The sequence below is a fragment of the Natrix helvetica genome, assembly GCF_964273705.1.
Source record: "Natrix helvetica genome assembly, chromosome: 7".
Lineage (NCBI taxonomy): Eukaryota > Metazoa > Chordata > Lepidosauria > Squamata > Natricidae > Natrix > Natrix helvetica.
The window spans coordinates 21,735,488-21,758,475 of record NC_138558.1 but is presented as its reverse complement, the minus strand read 5'-3'; the positions used below and the strand labels follow the sequence as shown (position 1 = coordinate 21,758,475).

Sequence of the window (22,988 nt, the reverse complement as noted above, 5' to 3'; positions counted from 1 at the left end):
GTGGTGGGTGGTGTTCGTTTGTTGGCTAGGGCTGGTTTCCGGATGTTTGGTAGGCGGGAGGTATCATCACGTTTGTTCATGCTGTGGGGGTGTTTCTCTATTTCGATGGCTTCCATGATTATTCTCTTGTGGAGGTGTTCTGTTTTGGAGATTAACCTGGCTCCTTAATCTCCAAAACAGAACACCTCCACAAGAGAATAAGCCCACACTTGAAGATGGCAGGTGAGATCCTGCCAAAACGTTGCAAAGACAATCTCCACCTTACACGGGAAAAGACCCGAATACAACAAAACCAACATACCTACACCCGTGAAAATCTACGAAAACAAATATATGTGTGTGTGTGTGTGTGTGTGTGTGTGTGTGTATGTATGTATGTGTATATATATATATATATATATATATATATATATATATATATATATATATATATATATATATATATATATATATATATATATATATATATATATATATATATATATATATATATATATATATTGCTTTGGAAAGGAGGATTAGAAATCTTGTTATCAAACATAATTAATTTTTACTTAGAACATGTTATAAAGGTGTACTGTTATTGGATGATATTAGAAATAATTAATGAAATGTCATCATGTGGTTGCGTTTTTAATTTTGGATTATTTCATGCAAAAGGATGTTAAAACAATTATAGTCAAAGGAGAATTATGGGATGTTGATAGTAAGATATATAAAGATTTTTTTATTTAAAATATACAATGTGATATGAACTATAAGTAATGACTGTGGACGAGATGTACGAAAGTTATTTGTAACCAATCGACACACTTCTATAATATGTAACGAAAGATAATCTTTTGTGTGTGTGTGTTGTGTTTGTCTGTTTAACCAAAAATAAAAAAATAAAATCTTTTCAAAAAAATAAGAAGTTGAAATATGGAAGAATTTCGTGACCACGAGAGCTATTAAGTCAAAGAACAGCCTGCCTCCTGGAACTGTAGGCGGTCCATCTCTGAAGGTTATTAAACAAATGTTGTCCAACCATTTGTCTGGCATAGCCTGAGGATTCCTGCCTGGCCAAGGTATTGGGTCAGAAGATTTCCACAATCCCCTGTATTATTTTATGCATTGAAAAAGCCCTCAAAGAAGTCAGAAGTGCTTTAATCCAGAGGTCCCCATCCTCCGGTCCATGGGCCGGCACTGATCTGCAGCATTCCAGCAAGCAAGCTAAGCTCCATTCACAGGATGCAGGGAGCATGCAAAACCACAACCCCTCCAGTCCGCACAAAAACCTTTGTGCACAGAACCAGTCCTTGGTGCCCAAAAGTTTGGAGGCCACTGCTTTAATCTCATAAATCTTTGGAGATGGACCATTGTAATTTGTAATTTGTTCCCCGCTCCTTGAGCGATAGTCAACTCAAATTCTATTTAGAATAGATATGTCCAGGGGTGAAATGCTACCAGTTTGGACCGGTTCACCTGAACCAGTATTTAAAAAAATGGTACTGGTTCAAGTGAACCGGTATTTCCGATGACACGTGATTTATATTTCCTGCTTTCTAGCTAATCTGAATTGCATGGCACAGCGGATTCCCCCCCCTGCTGTTCTACTTACCTTTGCTGGCGCGCTCGGTGGCAGTCTCCGCCCACCCGCCCGGCAGTGACGTGCAGTCAGGTGAGGCAGGTGAGGCACAGCCTCACCACTCTTATCATGGAAAAAAAAGTAAAAGGAAAAGCTGAGCTAGTTACTGCCTCACCGTGGATGACTCTGCTTAACTGTTAAAAAAAGCTGGAAAAGGTACGTGTGGGTTGGAGGGAGGGGGAGGAATTCAAACTTCATCCTCCTGGTGCTGTGCAGGGCTTTGGGCAAAGGCTGGAGGGAAGAACCCTGGCTCGCTTGTGCTCTCCCTCCCCAAGAGTAGTTTGATTGCAGGCAGAGCCACGTTGTGGGGCCGGTGTGTGTGCTACAGCATGGCTCTTTCCTTGGCTTCCTGCCTCCTCCTGTGGTCTCCTCACTGGTGCTCTCCTTCCCCAAGTGTAGTGACTTCCTCCCCAGGCCCCCATTCATTTCTCTCTCTCACACACACAGCTGGATAAAACTATATAAAAATCTAGCCCAGCTTCACTGATTACAAGTTTGAAAAGGCAACGTGGCTCCACCTGCAATCAAACTACACTTGGGGAGGGACAGCACAAGCGAGCACTGAGGAGACCACAGGAGGAGGCAGGAAGCCAGGCAAAGAGCCATGCTGTAGTACACACACTTCCCCCCAGCCTCTTTCTTTTGGAAGGCTCGGATCGGCTCTCCTCCGGCTTCTCTGCCTCTCCTCTCACCCCAGCCTGCCAGCAGGAGCTGGTGGGTGGGCTTTATTGTGTTCCAGGCATTTCCCACCCAGACAGCAGGCTGCATTTGCAATGGTGGAGGTGTTTGGGAAAGGCAGCAGGGGAATGGGGGGGGGGGGATGGCAGAGGAGCTGCTTTCAAGCCAATGGAAAAGATATCCAATCCAACTTTTGTGTGTGGGGGGGTTTGTTTGAGTGAGAGAGGGAAGGGGTAGGAGAGATAGTCCAATCCAACTTTTGTGTGTGTGTGTGTGTGTGTGTGTGTGTGTGTGTGTGTTTGAGAGAGTGGGAGGAAGGGAGAGAGGGAGGAAGGAGGGGAAGGAAAAGAAAAAGAAAAAGAAAGAATGAGCAAAGGAGAAAAACAAATGCTGTCGCTTTAAATTGGAACTGAGCATGCCTGGCTGTGGAATTCTGGGAGTTGAAGTCCACAAGTCTAAAAATATTTGAAACTCAGCACTGTGTCAGTGCCTCACCAGCCATAAACCTCACCGCACGTCACTGCCGCCCGGACATCATCATGTCTGTTTTTGATGCTCTGCGCATGCACACACACACATTTGCGAACTGGTAGCAAAGGTAAGTAGATTTCACCCCAGATATGGCCATGGAAAAAGAAAAACATGCACACCTCCAGCCATTGGTTTTCTGTCTTAACTGCTCAGAAGCAAAAATTAACATGACTATTTCACCTGCAAAGTATCTGATGTACTGAGAAAGCCCTATAATTGTTGTACAGAACACAAACTGTACTGGTCAATTTGAGTCCCCAGAATGCACATTAAAGCCAATGAAGAGGGATGACGACACTAGAGATCATCTCTACCAGTTCAAACACAAAGGCTACTGGATAACGGAGTGGATGATATGCCAGTTACACCCTATTGTATCCCTTCAACCCAGAATGAAATAAAAGCCCTTAAATACAGATTGCATTTTGGGGACTCAAATTGCAGAATGAGTAGTTTCTTGGTGATGGGAATGGAATTTCTGTGTATGAATGCAACTCCACAAACACAGTCAACCTGTATTTGGACAGATTTAATTGATTAAATCTGGGACACTTAGATTTCTCATCCAAGTCTCTATCATACAAATTAAGTTAGCTTGCTTAACCACACTGACGTAATGGATCATAAATCATAGAATGGAAAGTACCTAAGAGATAATCACGTCCAACCCTGTGCACAATGTAGGATTCACTGCAAGCACCTCCCCCTCCAGATTGATGACTGCCCAGAATGTTTTCTGGCAGATTAATTTGATGTTTAACAGCAACATCATGAAACGAGTTAGCCAATCAATGACTATCTGGGTCATCAATAAGATGGGGTAACCTACCGCTAGGAACAGCTCTTAGGTGCTGTATCTCTTGTGCATGAAAAGTATAATAAGAGGGTAGAATGGGAACACAAGGCATCCGTGAGACCAAAAAATCCCTCCCAATACTTTCCTGAAACCACCTCTGCAGAAAGCTCAGCGTTGCTTGAAAAGCACCTCTTCTGGTAACATCACTGTAAAATACAAGGCCAACCAACAGCTAATGAAGCTGTTGTTGCTATTATCCAGAAGGTTTGCTATGCTCAGAGCAGAAAAACCTTTCCTTGGAGTTCCTTTCCTTTGGAGAAATGTGAAGATAATCATACAGCAAATCATCAAATCATCCTTATTTCTTAACAGTGCCTACATATGTGGTATACATCTATAAACCAGGGGTAGGCTTCAAATTTTTTAGCAAGGGGTTCTCTTCCCGGTTGCTGGGTGGGTGTTGCCATGGCTGACGTGGCCTAGTCAGCCTCCTGCACCATGGCAGGAGGGGGCTTTTTGCCTTCCCCGGGCTCTCGAGCCTTTCCTCGAACCTCCGGGATGGTGAAAACGGCTTCCCTAGGCTCTGAGTGCTGAACTTCTGGTAGGCCTGTTTTCATCCTTCCTGAGCCTCTGTGCACGGACTGCACTTACCTGCATTCAAAACGGGCCATGTGGGGAGGTGTGGGTGGGGCCAGCCATGAGTGGGATTTGGGAGTTCTCCAAAGTACACAGAATCTTAGCTAGAGGTTCTCCTGAACCCCTCTGAGCCTACGACGGCCCACCCCTGCAAACAGAAGAATCCAAGTACACATAATTGAACCAACATGCAAATGACTCTGTGCACCACAATAACTCATTCATTTTATCTACAATTTCTCTCTCTCTTTCTCTCTCTCTTTGTTGGTTTATCTCTGAAATAGAAATTTGATGTTACTGATGTGATCAAGGAGACCAACACAATCCAAGTTCATTTTTTGTCTGCTATTTTATATGCTGCACAACAAAGTAAAATTCACCAAGCATATAAAGTGCCTCCAGAATGTCCCCCACCTGTGCAAAAAGGAGAATGTCACGTGAATTTCATCAGAAAGGTAATACTGTTGTGTGCCTGTAGATTATGAGAATGATGATCAGAGGAAATGAATCCTACAATTGTCCTTGTTTAGTGACTGAACTCTATCACTTTAAGTTAATAATCCATAATCAAAGGATACTTTGTAAGTCCACTCATAGTTAAGCAATGGGATGTACCTTTACCTCTTTGTTATAGGTAGCTCTTGCTTAATGACTGCTCTGATTAATGAATAGCTACTGAAAAATGTAGCTTTATGACTAGTCCTTGGGCTAATGATTGCCCCAGTGTCCCAATGGTCACATAATCAGCATTTGAGTACTTTACAACCAGCTTCTAACAAACAGAGTCAACAGAGAAACCAGCAGTGAAATTGCAAGTTGCAGCCACAGATATCTTGCATAATAACTATGTATGATTTGCTTAATAATCCTCATAATCATTTGCTTAATTATTTGTTTAATAATAGCTTAGAGTGACCTGTCCCAATTGTGGTTGTTAAACAAGGACTACCTGTATTTTAATTGCTTACAGTTATGGTGTGCCCAACTATGAACTTTAAATATGCTGTCATTGCTTTTTAGAAGTAAGTCATAAAATAAGCATATTTTACAGTCTGCTATGTGAAAGTAAAAGAGAAAATTGCATACATTGGATTATGACCGGAAATATATTTGCAGAATTCATGATATAGCTGATAGACTTAGATTTTTTCCCCCTCATCTAATACTCTACATCAGGGGTGTCAAACTTGATTTCATTGAGAGCCACAGCAGGGTTGTGTTTGACCTTGAGAGAGGGCGGGGGGAGGGTGGCCAGGGTGGGCATGGCCAGCTCGATGTCACACCTGTCGGCGCCTGTGGGGGGCCCAAGCACTCTGCCAGCAAAAATGGGCTCCTGAGCTCAGTTTTCAACTGCCACGGCCTCATGCAGCCCTCTGCCAGGGAAAATGGACCTCGGGAGAGCCGCATGTTGCCCTCCCGAGCTCCGTTTTCCCTGGCAGAGGTGCTGCAGGCCCGTCCTTTGCTGTTCGCAGGGTGGCTCTGTGGGCCAGATCCAAATAACCTGCGGGCTGGATCTGGTCCCCAGGCCTTGAGTTTGAGACCCCTACTCTATATAGTTAATATTAAAATATTTTTTCCCCTTTATTTAAAGCTCATTTAAAACAGTATATAACACACTTTATTGACACATAAAGCATTTAGAAACAGAAATGGAGACTTTTCGGTACAATGAAAAGTTTATTTAGCACCAATGATAACAAAATAATAATAGAGAACAAGAGAGTTCATATAATCCAAGCCAGAAAAAGCCAGTTGTAAACTGTTCCTAGTTGGGGGTAATTGAAATAGAATGGATTTTTTTAAAAATAGCCAACTCCTATTCTTTTCCTGAATGGTGCTTCATGACTGAGTCCCACCAGAGAAATTTCAACAATGAGAAAAGATGCAAACTGACTCTGTGAAGTCCCAAAAGACACTGGCAGACTTGTAAAAATCTTGGCCAATCAACTTTGTATGCATTTGCTGTTCCCCGTGTACCAAACTACTTATATTATGCAGCCTGTCCTGACAATTTCTGGGAAGTGTCACCTAATAAGACATCAGATCTTATTAAGCCATTTTAAAAGGGTGGTGGGGTCTATTTGAGGATTATTAGAGGATAATTCCCAACAGCTATTATTCAGTGCAGTCATAACGCCTAGAAATGTATTCAAAAGACCAGCCAATCTTGTTTCTGTAAATATCAGACAGAACAATCCTCTGCAAGTTTATCTGGATACAGGTCCCTCTGTGTTCAAGATGACCTACTCCCTAATCAGTGATGAGTTCCAGCCGGTATGGCCCAGTGCGGCCGTACTGGTAATAGCCGGGAGCAGCTGACAATGTACTGGTACGGTGGCCGATTTGGCCCAACCACCTGCGTTCTATACCTGTTTGAAAAGCAACTGGTCAATTGTGCATGCGCGCACAGCGTGCGGCGCCTGCGTGACCTCCGACAAGCAGCTGGGTGTCGCAGGGGCGGTAGAGTGTGCATGCGTGTGCAGCGCCCAGCCCCATGAGCAGCATACCAGTAGTGACGGGGAGAGGAACCCACCACTGTCCTTAATATGTATACAGTGCTTAGGATTGCTAGAGAGGCACATCCACCGTTGTGAATGTGATGTTCTTTAATTATTGCAATTAAAATAAGGGCCAGCTGGTCTAGTGGTTAAGGCACCAGGCTAGAAACCAGGAAACTGAATTCTAGTTCAGCCTTAGGCCTGAAAGCCAGCTGAATGACCTTAGGCCAAGACGGATTCACTCTCAGCCCAACCTACTTCACAGTTGTTGTGGACAAATAGGAAGAGGGAGTACTATTAGGCATGTTTGCTGCCTTGAGTTTTTAAATCAAAATAGTAAGTCAATTTATTAGCTTGGCATCTTCTTTGTCCCTTGTTAAAAAAATAACTTCATCATACATCGGTGGAATGCATTGAAATGTATTTAAATATAATAGAAATAACTGGTTGAATTTCAGTGTGGCCTCTGTGATTGAATTGGATAAATGAAATAAGCTATGAAGAAACAGCTATGATTAACCATGACCAATTAAGTAAGGGTTTCTGTTTGAGAATCTCTGCCTTCTTTACCTTCTCCAAGGTTGCTTTAAAAACAGTGCTAAGAAGGGAGGGGGAAAAATAACTTAAATTGCCTTATATTTTTAGTAGAGAAGATGAGGGCATCCTTTGTGAAAAGTTGTGCTGTTATGGGAGATACTTTTTGAGAAAAGTTTTTCATTCTTGAAGAAACTGTGCATTTAAGTTTGTATATCAGTTAAAGATTCCTAAAATGAATCTTTTCCCTTGTATTCCTCCTGTGTATTTCCTTTTACAAGGACATTTATCATGAAACTTGTGGAGGTTTATCCATCATTCAACAGTAACCACATGGCATTTTCAATAAAAAAACGCAGTCTAAAGTCCTGGATCAGAGAAGCAATCTGTGGACTGAGTTCACCACATCACCAAAACCTGGTGGAAAATTGGTGCTTTTCAGTTTTCTAATATAGGCTTATGTTTTAAGGTTAAGGGCCCTGATGGCATGAATATGTTCTTGGCTTAATATAATAATTTTGTCTTAAAACAAAAACTAAATAGGCATCTGAATTGAGAGCATTTCTAGGAGCTTTCCCTTAAATTAATGTTACCTGTAAGACTGGCTTCCTATTAGTCTTCTATTTGTTTTCCTCTCTTCATGCCAATTTGGATAGCTAGTGGGCAATACAGCTAGGCATGCCCTAGGGGTGGGTTCTGGCTTCTTTTACTGGCGGTTTGCTCAGGGACATGCTTTGCATATGCCCACGCTTGATGCGCCCTACATGCGCATGCACAGTAGTGAAAAAATTGCTTCTGCACATGTGCAGAAGCAAAAAACAAGATGGCGACACCTATGGAACCAGTTCGGGGACGTGGGTGACTGAGTTACTACCTACTCGGCCAAACTGGTCCAAACTGGTAGGAGCGCATCTCTGGTATGGTTCCAGAGCAGTGGTAGGTTGCAGGCGGTATGCACCGGTAAGGGCATACTGGAGCCTACCCGGAGCACCAGATGCTGTTCCGTTACGGTGCTACATGGTGCATACAGTGTCTGTGCACCGTTCCATTGAGCAGCTGGAGGTTGCGGAGGCTCGCGGAGGCGGTAAGACGCATGTGTGTGCTGCGCGCGTGCATGCGCATCCATTTGGATGCTGCCGGGCCCGTTCCAACCATACCGGTTGGAACAGGATCTGGAACCCACCACTGCCCCAGAGCATGGAAAAGGCAAATATGTGTGTGGAACCTTTTGTCTGTGGGTAAGATGTATTTACTGATTAACGTGATTTTGAAATGCGACTGTTTCTTTTGACTCTACCATCATCCCAACACATTTTGTAAAGAAAGACACTTGAAAACAACTGCTGCCCTTTTTTTCCTGAGGGCCCCATGTGTCTGATTTTAGGAGCTAGCCAGGTGTTTTTGAACACCTGCTATGGGTGAATGTGCATGGGCCAGTTGTCTGAATCCTTAAAACCTGCCTGCTCTTTGTATTTAACTAGGAACAGGCCTGTGTGCCAATGTGCAGTGCCCATGGTTGATGTTTGTGACTTTTAGAACCACAAGCTTCAATTCATCTTGGACCGGAGCATGGTTCTTTTAGGTACTAAGGCATACCAGTGCATGATGGTCATCGACCTCATTTTCTTTTTCTTTTTTAAAAAAAGCAATTAATAACCCCCCAACATACTGTATATATGTATATGTGTCTGTCTGTCTATCGAGAGAGAGAGAGACAGAATGAATTAGAAGTGACTCAAATATGTGAGACAAGGTGGCTTAGTGGCTCAGTGACTAAGACGCTGAGCTTGTCGATCAGAAAGGTTGGCAGTTTGGCAGTCCGAATCCCTAGCACCATGTAACGGAGTGATCTCCCATTACTTGTCCCAGCTTCTGCCAACCTAGCAGTTCGAAAGCATGTAAAAATGCAAGTAGAAAAATAGGGACCACCTTGGTGGGAAGGTAGCAGTGCTCCATGCACCTTCAGCGTTTAGTCATGCTAGCCATATGACTATGGAGACATCTTCGGGCAGTGCTGGCTCTTTGGCTTTGAAACGGAAATAAGCACCACCCCCTGGAGTTGGGAATGACTAGCACATATGTGCAAAGGGAATCTTTACCTTTACAAGTATGTGATCCTATCTGAGAACCCAGATCTTTCAAGATTCATCTCTCTCCTGAAATTTTAGCCATTTTAATTGAATAAAAGCGACAAATACTTTTAAGTACACATGCCTCTAATGTTTATATTTTGTTGCACAAAACTGGGCTTTTGCCAGTTGAAAAGATTGATCACCCCGGAGTATATAAGTTATGCTAGAGCTTCTTTCGTGTATGGATTAGTGTTTGGTTACTCAGAATGGCATGGTCCAGAAGGGCGAACTGAGTTTAAAGAGGCTGGAAAAAAATCTTTGTTGAAGTAGCTCGTAGTATACTGGTAACAGTGAAGACAAATGGCGTGGTTGCATTCTACCAGGGATGTGCGGTCAGGGGAAGCAGGGGAGGCAGAGCCTCACCGCTCTCATCATGAAAAGAAAAAAAAAGGGAAAAGGCACACGTGGTCCGATTCCCTGCCTTCCTGAATCAACATGAAGGGGACCGCGGCGCGCGCTCCGCTGGCTCGCACTCTGCGGTCCCCTTCATGTTGACTCAGGAAGGCGGGGAATGGGACCACGTGTGCAGGAGGCTGAGGCTGCCTCAGCCTCCTGCACACGTCGTCCCATTCTCCGCCTTCCTGATGACATCACCAGCCTCACCAGCCATAAACCTCACCACACATCACTGCATTATACACTTGGCAGACCAGTTCAGTGATAAGTGTCAGTAGCTAGAATAACAACATTACATGTTTGAAAACATGTTGTTTTAATTACATGGAGGTAGTTATTAACCACCAGTGTGCAGGAACTCTGTGAACCAGACCTGCCTTGTGGATCGTTTGTCTTCTCTGACCTACTATTATACATTTTGTAGTAGTGTACATAAGAAAGTGAGGAAATTAATCCTTTATTAAAAATAAATAAATGTAACCTTTAAGTTGATAGAGCAGGGATATGGAAGTAAAAGTTCTAGGAAAATGAGAGAGATGGGCAGTAAAGAAATACAAAATAGAATAGAATAGGAATTCTTTATTGGGCAGCTATGATTGGACACACAAGGAATTTGTCTTTGGTGCATATGCTCTCAGGGTACCTAAAGAAAAATAAAATAAATACATTCATCAAGGTAGGCTGTGGCTACCGGCGCCCCGCTTTAGCCAGTTTGCTCCATCTCTGGCCATCGGGGGGGGGGGGAACAACTACCCCCGGTGGATAGGGCACGCAATTTGGGCGTCCTCCTAGACTCCCGGCTGTCGCTGGATGATCATGTGACGGCCGTGGCTGGGAGGGCGTTCCACCAGGTGCGCCTGGTGCACCAATTGTGCCCCCTACTTGAGCGGGACGCCCTTCGCACAGTCACTCAGGCCCTGGTGACTTCCCGTCTTGATTACTGTAATACTCTCTACATGGGGCTCCCCTTGAGATGCACCCGAAGGCTCCAGTTGGTTCAGAATGCAGCCGCGCGGACAATCTTGGGGAGTACCAGGTACTCCCATGTAACACCACTTCTGCGCGAGCTGCACTGGCTGCCTGTGGCTTTTCGAGTGCGTTTCAAGGTGTTGATTGTCATCTTCAAAGCGCTTCATGGCTCGGGACCTAGTTATTTGCGAGATCGCATTCTACCCCATACATCCCTACGACCAATCCGCTCACACAGGGAGGGTCTCCTCCGGGTACCCTCCGCTAGACAATGCGGGTGGGCGGTGCCCAGGTGTAGGGCCTTCTCTGTGATGGGCCCAACCCTCTGGAACGAACTCCCCCCTGACATTAGAACTACTGTTGATCTCCGCTCCTTCCGTAAGAAACTCAAGACCCACCTGTTCCGGCTAGCCGGCCTAGCCTAATCGTAATCATAAGTACAATCAATTACTGACCTTCCTGGATGGCTTTTTAATATTGTAAATTTTGGGGTTTTAATTTGGTTTTAGACTGTTTTTAACTTGAAATGAGTTCGGGTATTTTACAGACCGTATGTTTATGTTGGTTGTCTAATGTTTTGTTGTTCTTGCTTTGTTGTTTTATATGTACTGTCTGTACACCGCCCCAAGTCCCTGTGGGGAGAGGGGGGCGGTTTATAAATTTAATAAAACTCAAACTCAAACTCAAGATACAACCCTTAGTGATAGTCATAAGTTACTAATAAGCAATCAAATTATACTAGGAAACAAATAAAACAATATAAAATTTTAAAATACAAGCAATGTGGTTATAGTCGTAAGTAGGAAGCGATAGGCACTAGGAAGGAAGAGAAGAATAATAGTAATACAGTCTTAGTAGGTAATATGACAGTGTTGTGTTACCTACTAAGACTATTACTATTATTCTTTTATTGTATTCTTTTATTATTCTATTATTGTATTAATAAATGAATAATAAAAGTGAGTTTGCACTAAATGTCTACATCATCATTCCTCTGGTGATCAAATTATATATATATTTTAAAATGTAGAATTTTAAAATGATTTTATAGCACACGAAGGCTGGATTCATGGCTTTAGTTTAGATATCTGCCTATGGCAATTCTGTCACCTACGTTTTTCACGGAGAACCTTTAGAGTAGTTGCCACATGCAGATTGAGGATTTAGAAGCGTGTGACTCTAGTCTGAAACGATTTCCCTTGCTGTATTCTTACCAGCTGCTTGTATAGATTTGAAACTCATCATTTGCATCGTAGCCGCAGTCAAGCTGAAAGGTAGTTGTATGGGGAATGGAGAACTTCTGTTCTAAGAAATGATTATTCCCAGTGTTGTAAACTAGAAATAGGCACAATGCCTGCTTCACATTACTTGTAATTTGATCTATTTGCAGGCAAGCCAGTTCCTGGGATGTAGGGAACAAATGAGGCAAGTGCAGTGTACGTTGCCAAAATTAGTGTAGTTCAGCTACTGATTATTAGGGTTATAAATTTAGATGGTAGGTCACAGTGTAAAATTTTAGCAAGGTTGTTTATATGCCCAGAGGGGGGAATTATGAAGCCATGTTTTGGGGTATCTGTCCAGGGAGTGGTCGATAACTTTTTTGCCCTAATGTTTTTGTGTGATCAGAACCTCACATCCGCGTGAAATGTATTTTTTGCATTAGTTTACAGATCAGTTCAATGGACTCATGTAAAGTTAATGGAAAGCAGCGCGGCTGTTAAAATTTGGTGCTGCATGGATAATCTGATTCTGGATGTCTCATACTTGGATTACTGAATTATGTTAAACCTACATTTTTCTAAAACCTTAATTTTAGAAGCTAAATTCCTGAGGGTGTTTTTCTTCAAAAACAGGAACCAAGTGGAACTAAGTCTTTTCTGTTTGTTTTGGCTGCCCAACATTTTTGTTTGTTTGCTTGTTCGTATGGGGACTGGCAATAGGTGCCTCCAAATATTATTTCAGAAGCATGGTGAAGTTGCAGAAGAAAACAATTTTAAAAGCTGTTTTCTCAAGTAGAAATCTGCAAACTTCTTAAAACTCAGGCCGTACAGCATGATCTCATCCCCCAATTAATTGAAATTTTGTGAAATTTCAACAGTCAGAAAAGAAAACGCCGCAAGGGGCCTGTCATAAGCTACACTGCCGATCTTTTAGTACAGTGCTTTTCTTTGTGGGAGCTGAAATTAAGAAACCTTGGATCCAGGAATAAAAGTCTTTGATATTGCTATTCTAGCTATTCTTTTTTCTTTTGCCTGGTAACATATAAATTTGCCATCATCCAGAAATGGAATGTAGCACTTAACATGCTTTCAAAGCAGCCTCACGCTCCAAGTCATGTGATGGCTTTGTGTACATTGACATGAAGCCTGACAGCTAGCATGTGATGAAATGTATCTGTGGATGCTGCCACATGCAAGGTTCAATCGTTTCATTTGATAAAGAGTTTTTCGCATGGAAGTGCTACTCCATGGGATAAAAGTTAATGTGTCAAGTGGCCCTTTGGACTCTCTAAATCTCAGAGAGAAGATCAAATTATTTTTGAAGGATGTGAATTGTACTTAACTATTTTTTAAGCATAATTGATATTTAGTATATTTTTGAACTGGGATAGTGGTTGTAGCCAAATACATACGACCAAGGCATGCTACAAATATTGATAGACAATATCTAGAGATATGTATAGCTCTACATATTGTAGAGCGGTGGGATTCATTTACCTTCCCTACCGGTTCACAAATGTGAGCACATGCACCGCGTCTGCACATGCACATCACTTTCTGTGTATGCGCAGTGCTCGCGCATTACGACAGGGTGGGCGGGCGGAGCCTCCCGCAGCTGCCCCTACTGGTTTGCCCAAACCAGAGAGAACCGGCTGAATACCACCTCTGGTATATATACCTCCCAGATGATCCTCTCATCTGATTTCTACAGAATGACCGGGAATGCATTGCTTTCAGACCTCGAAATTATATAATGAGAAGCAAGCTAGTGAGGTTGGCGGGCATTTTGTATTGTAGACACCCTAACTGAAAGGGAACACTCTATTAAGATCTTGTCTCATTGAACTTTCTCTTGGCCCCACGGACCAAGAGATCACTTATTTTCAATTCTAAGATTGGAAATATCATCTGAAATCAGTGACTGAAAAAAAAATGTAATTAAAGAGAAAACGTTACTTATTTTTATTTATTTTACAATGTATAATAAATGAATATTCACAGATTCTATGAAAAATTCAGAAATTCAAAAATTCAGCCCTTCAGAATGGATTTCTTTAAGCTAGGAAGCACATAAAAAGGAAGCTGTGTTAGAGTCACCCTCCATCCATACTGGCAAATGGCTTCTTATTTATATTTCTTTCTGTTCACTCTACTGAGGTTTTTAGTAATAACAACAACGGTAATAATAAATAATTCCCTTTAGAGATAGAATGGGCTAGAAATGCAGTTTGTTTACAATGTGTGTCAAAACCTGTTCATTTCTTTGTACAAGTATGAGCAGCCCACAAGTCACTTTCAACCTTCAGTCCTGTTTTGTGATCCCTGCTTACTCAAATCTGGCAGCAAACTCAATCTTTTCTTTGTAAACAAAACCCTTTGCTTCACCACAATTCCACGAAGCCCACAAAACTCCAGAAAGTGCCTCCACATTCCATTTTTCTGCATGCTGTGTTGTTGTACCATCTCTTCGGTCCAGCAACGAACCCTGAAATGTCTTTCAAAAAAATAAATAAATAAAAGGCAGAATCTGGTGTTTTCCTGTTACACATGCTCAATTGTGCAGTTCACGTTGTGTTTTGTCTCATTTATTTCAGGAGCAGTGCTCATTTAGCTGGGACTGGGGCCCCTCTTTCCCCACTCAGGGTATTTGGAAGGATGTCAGAATTGAAGCCTATAATCTTTATCACCTTGTCTACTTCTCTGTGACTCCTTTCTACGGTAAGTCTTGCCTTCCTAACTCTAGACTGAGCGTGGGAAGCAGTGGTTTTTGGGATACTTTAAAACTTAAGACAACTACAGGTGGTCCTTGACTTACAACAGTTTGTTTAGTGATGGTTGGAAATTAAAACGGTTCTGGGGAACAAAATGACTGATGACTATTTTCCACATTTACGACCATTGCAGCATCCCTGTGGTCACGCGCTCAAATTCAGAAGGTTGGCAACTGACTCATATTTATGACCGTTGCAGGGTCCCCGGGTCACGTGATCCCCTTTTGGGACCTTCTGACCAGCAAAGTCAATGGGGAAGCCAGATTCACTTGCCCCCTGTCTGACTAATTCAACAACTGCAGTCAGTCACTTTAACAAATGTAGCAGGAAAGGTCGTAAAATGGGGCAAAACTCACTTAAACAAATGTCTTGCTTAGCAACATAAATTTGGGGCTCAATTGTGGCCGTACGTCGAGGACTACCTGTAATGGCCTTTCTTGTTCATGAAACTTGGACAGAAAATAGGCCTCTGTAGTAATAGTTATGAATCTTTGTCTCTAATTAGCCTAGAACAGTGATGGTGAACCTTTTTGTAAAGGTGTGCCAAAATTGTGCGCATTTGAGCTATTGTGCGCACGCACACATGCATGCCCACACCCACAATTCAATGCGCCCCATCCGCCTGTGCATGCACACATGTCCCCCGCCCCACAGTGGGGGAGTTTTCGTCCTCCCCAGACTCCGGAGGCTTTCTGGGGAGGCGAAAAGGTCTCCCCTGGCTCCCCAGAAACCCTCCGGAAGCTGGAAATGGATAATTTTCGAACTTCTCGTTGGCCCGTTGCATCCATTTTTCACCCTCCCCAGGCTTCAGAAAGGCCTCTGGAGCCTGAGGAGGCAAAAAACGGCCCAACAGGCAAACTGGAAGTTCATTCCTGAACTTCCAGAGGATGAAAACAACCTTCCGCACCCTCTGGAAGGCTGAAAATCAGCTGGCCAGCACACACATGTGTGCTGGAGCTGACATAGGGCAACGCCTCATGGTGGCTCTGCAGAAGAACAGAGTAGGAAGCCTGATCCGATTAAAGATAAACTATCCTCACACCTTTGCTTATGCTATAAACTATTGGAAATCAAATCTGGGGAAAAACTCAGATATTCAGAATGATGGTCTACATCAGGGGTGTCAAACTTGATTTCAGTGAGGGCCACATCAGGGTTGTGTTTGACCTTGAGGGACTGGGGTAGGCATGCCAGCTTGACGTCACTCGTGTCAGGGGTGCCTGTGGCGGACTGAGTGCTCTGCGAGTAAAGCAGGCTCCCAATCTCTGTTTTTGGCTGGGACGGCCTCCTGTTCTGCCAGCAAAAATGGAGCTTTTGCTGGCAGAGGGTTGCAGGAGGCCGTTGCAGCCGAAAACGGAGATTGGGAGCCTGCTTTCTCTGACAGAGGCACTGTGGGTTGGTCCTTTGCTGTTTCCAGGGCAGCCCCGTGCCATAAGTTCGCCATCATAGGCCTAGAATCTTTTTGTGTTTCTATAAAGAAAGCCAATGTTTTAGCTATTCTTCAGTTTACCTCTTTTTCCAGGATATAAAATTGATTTTATGAAGGGTTTCCAGTAATTACTGTTGGATAATTCTTCAAATTTCCATTGGTTTGGATTCATAAATTGTATCACAAACTTTGAACATTGCCCGTTCTCCTTGTTTTCACTTAACAACCTTCTTGCTCTCCCTATATAAACTGCTATTGCTATCCTTTGTTTCTAGCTTGTCTATTATGGACCTTCTATCAAATTTCTTCCTGTGCTTTGAACAGATGTTGTCTTTCTTTCTTTCTTTCTTTCTTTCTTTCTTTCTTTCTTTCTTTCTTTCTTTCTTTCTTTCTTTCTTTCCTTCCTTCCTTCCTTCCTTCCTTCCTTCCTTCCTTCCTTCCTTCCTTCCTTCCTTCCTTCCTTCCTTCCTTCCTTGTCAATTTCCTGAAAGTTCCTTTCCTTGGCTGTGCATGTTCTATGAAGGCTTTCCTGAATATGATGAAAGTGTGTTAAGCTGGATACAAAGGTTATCCAAAGTGCAAGACCAGCACATGAATCAGCATTTAATGTATCTAGAATCAGCTGTAAAAATGAGATATTAATACACGTAATCAGGGAGGAGTAGTCTTACAATCCAGAATATTGAAATGAAAAAAAGAGAGATTTTTTTATAGGTGCTCTCCGTATCTAAATGCTGTTTTAGGAGTGAAGATAGGTTTCCTGCATTAAGCATGGAAAGAGTTTGTATTTCTGATAGGCTGCCTACTACTCTTCCATTTGACTTTTAAAAGTGATTCTTACTATTACTGAGCTGTGGTGGTGCAGTGGTTAGAATGCAATATTGCAGGCTAATTCAGCTCACTGCCAGGAGTTCGATCCTGATCAGCTCAAGGTTGACACACTCTTCCATCCTCCCGAGGTGGGTAAAATGAGGACCCAAATAGTTGGGAGCAATATACTGACTCGGTAAACCCATTAGAGAGGGCTGTAAAGCACTGTGAAATAGCACAATCCCTTTGACCCCTATATGGCAATGATACAGGAGAGAAATAAGCTTTTGAAGTTTCTGGAAAAAGCTTGCACCCGTGCCAGAATTTACACAATTGGAGTTGTCAGAATGTCACAGCAGAATTATGAGTTTCCCAGCATCACCAATTAATAAGTAGCCAGTTTCAATTAACGTTAGTCCTCTTGGTTGTTTCTGGAGAACCGCTCAAGGATGGCTGCTCATAGAAGAAGAGACGAGCAAAGAACAAAAAACACTTGAATGTCTAAAATAGTCATGCAAATATTTAGAGTGGCATGAAAATTATACTCAGCCCAAGACAATGTGTAGAATAATCAGCCTCTTTTGACCTTGTTCATGTAATTGGTTTCTTTTAGAAAATGTCATTTCCAAATTTCCAAAGATACATATCCTAATATTGCCAGAATTCCAAGGGTAAAGGAAAGGTATGGATAACCAAATTTTAAATTCTAATATGATGAGTGAAACCAAGTAGGTACTAGTGACACAATAATATAATTCATTCACTCCGTGGACAGTATTTTTAATTATCCATCTATCTCTCTACACTAATGATTGCCTCCCTGTGGATCCCTCTGTTAAAATACTGAAGTTTGTAGAAGATACAACAGTCATTGGTCTCATTCTAAATAGTGATGAGTTTCATATAGGCTGGAGGTTGAATAACAGACCCAGTGGTACAGTAAGAACAATTTGAAAATGGATATATTATTCCTTTCCATTCCATCCCAACCTTGTATACATTAGTGTCCACAGGTAGAAATTAGTTACTCTGATAGAAAGGAAGATAAAAGGTTTGATATAGATAGGAAAGTGAGCATGTCTCATTGAAGAAGTAGTAATTTGACCAGTTGAGATGCTGTGGTTGTCTTTGATGACTTTGGATTAATGTATTTATTTGTTCAGTCATTAAGTCATGTCCTACTCTTCACAAATCCATGCAGAACAGCACGCCAAACCCCTGTATCTTCCACTCTTTGCCATATTCTGTCCAAACTTATGCCCATTGCGTCGATTACACTATCTAACGATCTCATCCTCTGCGGTCCCCTTCTCCTTTTGCCCTCAACCTTTCTCAACATCAGCATTTTCCCCAATGAGTCCTCTCTTCTCATTTGGTGGCCAAAGTATTTTTTGCTTCAGCAAAGTATAGTTTACTCTGGTTTTCTGGTCCTTGTTGCTCCTCCATTAGTAATGCTGTTGTCACGCCAAATTGCCAGTCTTGCCTTTGAAGAATTGTTGGGGATTTCCTTCTCCCTCTTCCATCCTGCATCCTTCAGTTCAGTGGTGAGCTACTCTTACTGTCGCTACCGGTATGCTGATCGCGGTCTGTCCGTGCATGAGCCTGACGTGTGCTGTGCACGCATGCGCAATCCACCGCCCCTGCGATACACAACTGCTTGTTGGGATGTGCGCGGGCACCTCATGCTGTGCATACGTGCGCAGTGTGCCTTTTGGCATAGAGCATGGGTGGACAGGTGGGCCAAACGAGCCACTGTACCGGTATGCTCTCAGCTGCTCCCGGCCACTACCGGAACAACCGTACCGGGCTGTACCCACAGCAACCCACCACTGCTTCAGTGGCAAATTAGGTATAGAATTTTAAAAGGTTGCTTCTGTGCTGCTATAACTATAATAGTCTTGATGCAGCATTTATCTTATATGTCTCAATCTATCATTCCTGGTCAATGGATAAGCATCTCAGGTGCATGAATCTAATTTTCCAATACTTGAAGAGGGAAGTCAGTGGCTGATATTTTTGTTCTGACTTTACCTGTTTATTATTGGAGTGTGGCCATTGCTAGGCTATTGAAAGGCAAAGTGTATCTTAACTAAGAAAAAGATGTGCACCTCACCTGCAGTCTTCATCCCCAATTGGGCATGATGGTCCATCACTCCTAGAGAATACCAGATCAGGAAGACCATTTTGACTTAACAGAGTACATAAAAGAAGCATCGTATTTCATGTCTACCTTCTTGTTTTTATTTTTGTCCAGAGCGAAATATTCATCAGTGGCACCTTCAGATTGAGTCAAAGTTTGATGTTGTCAGCAAAAAGCCAATTGCTGGATTTGTGGCTGTGAACATTCCTGAGCTGAGGATCCAGCAGACGTTCACTGGGAAACTTCTTCCTGGAGAAGGCACTATCGTGTTGCTCATAAATGTCAGTAAGGTGAGGACCACATCTGTTGCATGTGGAGAGTTTTCTTCTGCATGAAAATCAGTGCACCATTTGGTACATGCTGGGAAATCTAGACAAATGTTAACTGATTTTATACCCCATTTTCAGCTTGATTTTAATCCTTCCGTTGATTTTAAAGCATTAGTTGAGAAAGAACTAGGACTTTTCCAGTTTGCAAGCTCTTGCTTCTGTGGTTGCCTGAGAAAATATAGTTTGACCAAGAATCTAGATCAGGGGTATCAAACTCAAGGCCCAAGGGCTGGATCTGGCCCACCGTGTACTTTGATCTGGCGCGTGGGGCCACCCTAGAAACAGCAAAGGACCAGCCCGCAGTGCCTCTGCCAGTGAAAACAGAGCTTGGGAACTTGTTTTCACCAGCAGAGCGCTAAGGCCACCACAAGTGCCCCGGACATGAGTGATGTCAAGCTAACAATGCCCCCCCCCCCAAGGTCAAACCCAACCCTGATGCATCCCTCAGTGAAATTGAGTTTGATATACCTCTGGTCTAGGTGATCAAAGAATGGCTATTGCCAAGTGGTTATAGTTGGTGTTTATTGTTCTAATACCTCATTTTGTACCTAGGACATTGCATTCTTTTCTGTGCTTGATGCAAAAATCCCTGCTTACATTTCACATGATAGCCAGATACTAGAAGACACGGTAAACTGTGGTTGGGTTCAGTGTATTGATTCTCCTGACTTAGTTTGTATCCCAGCCACCTTTGTAGTAGCTTGCTCCTTTTCGATGTATTGACATAATAGAAGCAAACCTTGACGCTATAGCATTCTGATCATTACTGAGCCACGGTGGCGCAGTGGTTAAAATGCAGTACTGCAGGATCCTTCTGCTGACTGCCTGCAATTTGAAAGATCAAATCTCACCAGGCTCAGAGTTGACTTTGCCTTCCATCCTCCCGAGGTGGGTAAAATGAGGACCCAAATAGTTGGGAGCAATATGCTGACTCTGTAAACCCCTTAGAGAGGGCTGTAAAGCACTGTGAAATGGCATGTAAATCTAAGTGCTATTGCTATTACCGGACCAAGATAGGCGCTCTCTCTCTCTCCCCACCTTGTATCCTGATTTTAGCTTTCTACCCTCCCAAGAGGAGGGCATGGAAAAAAAAGATGAAGCAACAGAATATACTGCAGCTGGAATGGACCTACTCTGTAGTTCTTTCATTCTCCTCTTATGCCCACAGGCCAACCAGAGAAATAAACCACATAAAAACCCCTGTGCTTGAACCCTACGTGGCTTTGTATTACTTAATATGATTTCTTTAGTCACAATTTAATCTACACTTTCACTGTCAGATGAGCCTTCATGAAGGGCTTGCAGAATGGGACAAACCAATTTGCTTCAGAAGTTCCATTTAAGAGAACAGATTTAAAACCATTCAGCAGCATTAGCAGATAAGCCCTATGATTATAATAACACATTTGTTGTTCCATTATAATAACACATTTGTTGCTCATCAGCCCCATCTTCCCTGATCCCTTGTTTGCATGCTCTTGTGATGAAGCACTCAGAAATGAAATTTATATAGAAAATCTGTACCTGCAGTTGATGTTGCTCTGTGGATTTGACATATTAAATCACAGAACACATTTTTTTTTAAAGCAGCTACAGTTTATTCCTGGGAAGGGTGCTAAAGACAAGGTTGCTGAAACCATTTGAGGCCCTCCAAAATGAGATAAATTTCTCTCTCCCCACTTCACTTCTTACCCAAGTTGAATGCATTTGGTGTTTTCCAGCAAAGGAGTAGCAAATGGATGAATGAGGATGTGACATCATTAACAGCCAATGGCTGTGCTTCTATGCCATTCTCTATTTTATGCTGCAGAATGAAAGAGGCACATTAGTAATGCTTTGTGCTCTCTGCTAAGAATTCATGTTACCCTTGGATGCTTCCTGCTTGATGTAATCCCAGATAATGAAGGTAAAGCATTAGTGGCTTTACGATGTAATGCCTTGATAATAGACACAACAAACTGGATGGTTTAAATGTTTTTTCTCTAGTTGTTGTATGTGCAATATCCAGACTATTGACCATTCACTTGTTCAACATCTGTTCATTTAAAATGTTCAGGCACATCTCTTAACTTTTTTAGGGTTAAAATTTTCCATCAGGATTTACTTTACATAAAAGAGGCAAACACTTCTGCATAAAACAAACAACTGTATTAAACAGAATAGAATAGAATAGAATTCTTTATTGGCTAAGTTTGATTGGACACACAAAGAATTTGTCTTTGGTGTATATGCTCTCAGTGTACATAAGGAGAAAAAAATACATTCATCAAGAATAAAAAGATACAACATCATTCAAGAATAAAAAGAATAAAAAGATAGTCAGGGTTACTAATAAGCTATCAAATCGTATTAGGAAACTAATAAAAACAATATAAATTGAAAGATGCAAGCAACATAGTTGTAGTAATAAGTTGGAAGAGATAGATACTAGTAAGGAAGAGAAGAATAATAGTAATATAGTCTTAGTAAATTATTTGACAGTGTTGTGGGAATTAGTTGTTAAGCAGGGTTAAATATTATGCTTAAAAAGGAGTGACATTGATCCATAGATAGACAATAGTCATGCTACCTAAGGATTTTGATATCACCTGACCATCGGGAGGCACTTGGGTAAGGGAACGCTGCAGTAATTGTGAACAGAGTTGGGTGAGTCATCTGAGAACTTGTATGCAGGTCTTATCCCAAAAATGTATATAGCATGTCAGGAAGGAAACCTATAATGAACTTTGCATATGAAAAGTTGCAAGATGATTTCCTGTGACAGCAGGTGGGACTTCTAATAGAATGAATTGCATGATACCCCAGGGTCCAACAATGGTAGCCTTCTGTGGTGCTGTGCGAGGACCTCAGACAGTGTGTAGTCCAGGAGTTAACAGTATAGTTGTTGTAGCACCCTTATACTTTCTAAGGACACCCAAATTAAAACGATTTTTTAAAATATAGTACTTGAGTTATTTTTCATGGTTAAAATCTTGTAATAAATTCACATGAGATCTCAGTAGGCAAGAATGTTGGATTTGGGGTATATTTTGTTTTTAAGGAAGGAGGCACTCATGCCTTTGCTTATGGTATTTAGCTATTGTTGTTGTTATTATTATTATTGTTATTATTATTATTATTTGGTTAATCTTTGGTGAGATTCACAGCCTTTGGGGCTGGTTGGTAGCTCCACAGCACGAGTCCTAACCAAGGACCTAGGAACTGTTAAGGTAACGTCGGAGGATATAAGTTGTTCCAAGTAGGGTGGTTTTTTGTAGAATCAGAATGTTCAAGTCAGGTAACTTTAGAATTTCCAAATAGCGAGGTAGCCCTTTAGGTATTTAGGCGACGGTTCAGCCGGCATAAATTTCATTTTTCTCGTATTCACCATGTTTGAATGGGTTGTGGAGCAAATTTTGTCTGGCTCTTCACCTAAGTCCTGTTTGATATGGTTTCACCTGTTCAGCATAGCCCTTAGGATCACTAGAGCGCGCAAGCCCCTTCACCATGACA

The 22,988-nt window shown here is 42.2% G+C and overlaps 1 protein-coding gene across 1 annotated transcript in view; it reads left to right on the top strand.

Annotated features, from left to right (window-relative positions):
* The window catches only part of MANBA (mannosidase beta), an 81,400-nt gene that overhangs the window by 19,201 nt on the left and 39,211 nt on the right, over positions 1 to 22,988 (top strand). The window contains exons 4-6 of the mRNA XM_081959075.1: positions 4,553 to 4,723; positions 14,612 to 14,735; positions 19,282 to 19,457. Of these exons, the coding sequence (XP_081815201.1) occupies positions 4,553 to 4,723; positions 14,612 to 14,735; positions 19,282 to 19,457 (471 nt within the window). The remainder of the gene's footprint in view (positions 1 to 4,552; positions 4,724 to 14,611; positions 14,736 to 19,281; positions 19,458 to 22,988) is intronic.